This window comes from Priapulus caudatus, unplaced genomic scaffold (genome assembly GCF_000485595.1).
Source record: "Priapulus caudatus unplaced genomic scaffold, Priapulus_caudatus-5.0.1 Scaffold693, whole genome shotgun sequence".
NCBI lineage: Eukaryota > Metazoa > Priapulida > Priapulimorpha > Priapulimorphida > Priapulidae > Priapulus > Priapulus caudatus.
Window position 1 is genome coordinate 159,937 of NW_014577754.1, and position 4,644 is coordinate 164,580.

The 4,644-nt window shown below is 39.3% G+C and overlaps 1 protein-coding gene across 1 annotated transcript; it reads left to right on the top strand.

Moving 5' to 3' along the window:
• The first annotated feature begins 1,156 nt into the window (after positions 1-1,156).
• LOC106812853 lies at positions 1,157-4,569 on the top strand. The gene is made up of 2 exons (XM_014816836.1): positions 1,157-1,949; positions 2,186-4,569. Exon 2 carries the CDS (start codon positions 2,193-2,195, stop codon positions 4,362-4,364), a length of 2,172 nt encoding a protein of 723 aa, XP_014672322.1. The 5' UTR covers positions 1,157-1,949; positions 2,186-2,192; the 3' UTR covers positions 4,365-4,569.
• The last annotated feature ends 75 nt before the right edge of the window (positions 4,570-4,644 follow it).

Consider the following 4,644-nt stretch of genomic DNA (forward strand, 5'->3'; position numbering starts at 1 on the left):
AGCGTGTTATAGCATGCAGATAAGTCCGTGACTTGCCTAAACACGTTAGATAGTTGCCGACTAGCTTTTAGAGTGACGCATGCCCGCACAGACCTAAGTCACCTAACCCAAGCGCTTGCCCGTCACGGCTAGCTACAACTAGAGCTACAACAATTGCCACTCTGTGCCGCATTATTAGCACGACAATAGCCGGCATGCTGAGCTTGAGAAAGTCTGCGTACACTTGACACAATTTCTTAATCACAGTAATAGCAGGCAGACCTGACATTTAGACCTATTCCCCCTTTTAAAAGTAAAATTCTGCGAACAATTTACACTTTTAAACACATGTGTGCAACTACACATGTGCATGCAGCATAACATAATCACATTGAACTTCTAGCCTACCTACCAACGCACCCTAGAGATGTGAAATTTGGTAACTAGAAACAACAAATCACCAAGTGTAGCCTTGTTTGAGTCACTCAAGGAAGGGCCGTTTGAACTCTCCTGGGTAAACTCTCTTTAGGAAAAGTACAAACCTGCACAATTAAGCAAACGGATCGTAGCACCCTGATCCCCCATTAAGCAACTTTGTTGAACAACCCATGACCCACCCGGTTCAGTGTTTCCCCTGCATTGACACGAGCGAGGCGGGCCGCCTTGCTCAAGTTCTCAGCCGCCACACAGAAATTTGTCCAAAACACCGCCTCGCTGACGTGTTCAGAAGCACGTTCACAGTTTAGAATGCACCAAATTGCACCACTTTCTCAAAAAATTTAACATACGGTACTCGCTTTGCTATGACCTCGAATCGTAGCACCCACACACACAAAAATGTTACTGCCTCACAGACCTTTTTGGCCAGGAGAAACACTGAGCTGTTACATTTTAGCAACAATTTAACAGAATTTTAAATAGAATTTGGTCTCTATTTCACTCTTTGTAGGTATAAATGGATGCCACAACGGTAATTCTTTGCCCCCAGGGCATAAAATTTAAACCATAACATTATTTTTTATAAATGCTTTTAATGAGCAGATGTTTTTTGCACAGAAATGATGGTTACAACATATGATAGACTACCACCACAGGCATGACAAAATCTCTTATTATGTGGAAATGTATGCCTTCGAGTTCAATAATAAATAACTTATTACAGACTGGTGACCAGGGTGTATTTCAAAAAGGGGTGTCATTTCAAATAAAATTTAAAATGATATCAAATTGAAAACTTTTCTTTTTATTGGCTGTGTATACATCTCATCTATGCACAGCTCAAGAGATTTTAGAATTTTTTCGTAAAATAATGCCTCTGCAGCTGTTTATCGCATGAAAAGTGGCAAAAATTTCATGGAGTTTTGGTGTCGGATGGAAATTGTTAAATTTGTCAGAATTTTTTTGAGAATAAATTTTTTAAAGTTTTCCAAGTTCAGTTCTACTAAGATATGCAAGATATAATTTTGGATCAATAAAACCTTGTGGCACTATGTATATTAATACCACAAAATTTGCATAATTAATGCGATATACATCAATTTTCCATTTTTTGTTGCAAAAAGTTTGTTAGAAACTCACCAGTTTATTGGAAAAAATTTAAAACCTGCTTAACTATGAAAGATAATTACAAACTCAATCTAAGTTATTATAAAATGGTTATAAACCCTCTACACCAGAAATGGCTTAATGACAAATAATTCCGTCCGACACAAAAACTATTTCCGTCCGACACCAAAATGAATCAAGTCACTCTGAAGTACAATTTGCAGTAGGGATTTGAGTCTTCTTCATCACAAGGTGAGTACAAACAATTAGTTTTGGTATTATGCAATAGGTGTCAGTTCACTAATTTGTCAATAGGTGGCAGGATTTTGTTTACTAAAACAAAGGACAAAGATGTCAAATCATCAGTGGATTTGAATCATGAATTTTTTTAATTCAGCATCATCAGCCAGCTGAAAATTAGAAATGTAATGATTATAGTGAATTATAAAATGAACACAGTTTTATAAAAGGAATGATGCACAAATAGCTTTTTAGCCTAAAACTGCTGACCCATAGCCCACTGAGATTTTAAGCTGTCCAAATGGGCAAAATGATGTATTTATGGTTTCAGTGGCCTCTACAACTTTTTGAAAATAGAGAAACCGGTATTTTTTTATCTGGTCTAATCTGCCATATTCTATTATAGGTTTTTATTTTCCAGAAAAACCATGGGCCGTCCACGCAAAGAAAATAAAATATCCAATGCTGAAAAGTGCAAGCGATATCGAGAAAAACAAGACTCAGGAGAACGTAAAGAAAAAGATCGAATTCGAAAACAAAAATCTCGAAGTGCTATGAAACAAGCTGAAAATGCTCAAAAGCGCAGGCAGCAGTTGAAAACGGATCGAGAGCGAAAGAAAAAGAACAATACTGATACACCATACACGACTAAGTCTGCACGAGCAAGGTCACTAAAAAGGGCAAAGGACAGTTTACCTAAGGACAACAACCAGATGATGGACATTATTTCTGGTATCCTTCATGATCTGACCCCAAAGAAAAAAGCCACCGTTTTGTCAAACGTTAAAACCATTCCAAAGCAGAAATCTCCAGGCCGACCCCTGGCCTTGGATGCAGAGAAAAGGGACTTTGTAATTTCCTTTTTGGAGAGAGAAGATATAAGCTATACGATGCCCGGACAGAAGGACCAGGTTTATACTGGAAAAGACACCATGGGAAATAGCTGTTACAAGACAAAGCACTACTTATTTTGGACTTTAAATGAGCTGGTGCAAATTCTAAATGCAGACTCCTACAAGGATAAATTTGGGGAAGAAATTAAGTTTTCCACACTACATAGGTTGATCAAGGCAACCAAGCATGTTCTATACCAGCAAGATATCCCACACCAGTCATGTCTGTGTGACAGATGTGAAAATCTTGAACTCCTTATTCAGGGCATAAATGCTAGTAGGCCTAGATTTGCAGAAGCACAATCAGTGTCAGAGACCAAGCTTCCAAGTAACTGTCATGATCTGTTCAAACTGGTAACATGCTCCATTGATGACATAAGCTGTGCAACTGGTCAGTGCACTAAATGTCCAGTTATTGATGTCGGGTCTATAAGAGAAGTAGATTTCATCTCATTTTTCCAGTGGGAAAAAAACGCAGGGACAAAGTATCCTGAAAAAGTAGGTCATCGTCTCTCTGGTAGTGAATGTGTAGACCTCTTGAAAGAACAGATCAGTGATGTGAAATATCACTATTTTCTGAAGAGAAACCAACATGCCGCCTTTCGAGCTCAGAAGGAAAGCTTGAAAGCCAATGAAATCATCATCCACATTGATTTCTCTGAAAACTATGATAATAGACAGCAAAATGCTGTTCAGAGTGCCTATTTTGGCTGCCAGTCATACACCCTATACACAGCCTGTGTTTATCGCAAGGTTGGTGCAGGCTTGATTTGTGACAATTATGTCCTTGTCACTTCCTCAGGTGAACACTCCAGAACAGTAGCATTCAACTTAAATAAATACCTTTTAGAACTGACCGTACAGAAGGGACAGGCCTTTGACACAGTCTACTTCTGGTCGGATGGGTGCGCAGCACAATTTAAAAGCAAACATTGCTTTCATCAGCTGATCAAATTCAATGACAACCTGAAGGTGTGCTGGCATTATTTTGAGAGCCACCATGGTAAGGGCTCTGTCGATGGGCTTGGTGGTTGTGTCAAAAACACAGTGTTTAGAAAGGTGAAGGCCAATCAAGTGGTAATCAGTTCTGCTAAGCAGTTTGCAGATTTTGCAAATGCCACTGTGTCAAACATAAATGTGATCCATGTCGGTGAGGAGAGATTTGAATCAGTTATAGATTGTGATTTATCTAAACCAGTGGAGGGTACGTTGAAAGTCAGATATGTGGAAAGATGCTCCACAAACCTGGGGTATGTCCTTAAGTTTTATGTCGCATCCCCTCTACCTGAGGCATCAGATATTGTCCCGCCATTTCAGAAAGTTGAATACTTGTCCGATTGTCAGGACGTAGTAGAAGAGGTATTGGGCCTAGAACCCCCCATCTTTGACATGGTAGAAATAGGTCAGTGGTATGTTTCATATTGCCATGAATACAATTATTGGTTTGTAGGCCTTGTTTCAAGAACCAACATGACTGGACCTACAGGCCAAATACAGATGACATTCCTAGAACAGGACAAGCCCGGCGTGAACAGATTTCGAAACAAAAGTGACTTCGACACGGTTAAACTTGGGGACATTTTCCACAAGCTCCATGATGAGCCCATGAATATTGGCTCATCCACCCGCATCACATTCATGTCACTATCTGAAAAGGATTTTGAAGAAATCACAACATTGTTTGCCAGGCACTACCTTAGGCCATGAACAATGACAAAGGTTGTAAATTTGTCTGTCTAGTCTCAGGGTTGAATTTCATGGACAATATGACATAAGGTTGTAAATTTGTCTGTCCAGTCTCAGAGTTGAATTCCATGGACAATATGACATAAGGTTGTAAATTTGTCTGTCCAGTCTCAGAGTTGAATTCCATGGACAATATGACAAAGGTAGTAAATTTGTCTGTCCAGTCTCAGAGTTGAATTCCATGGACAATATGACAAAGGTAGTAAATTTGTCTGTCCAGTCTCAGAGTTGAATTCCATGG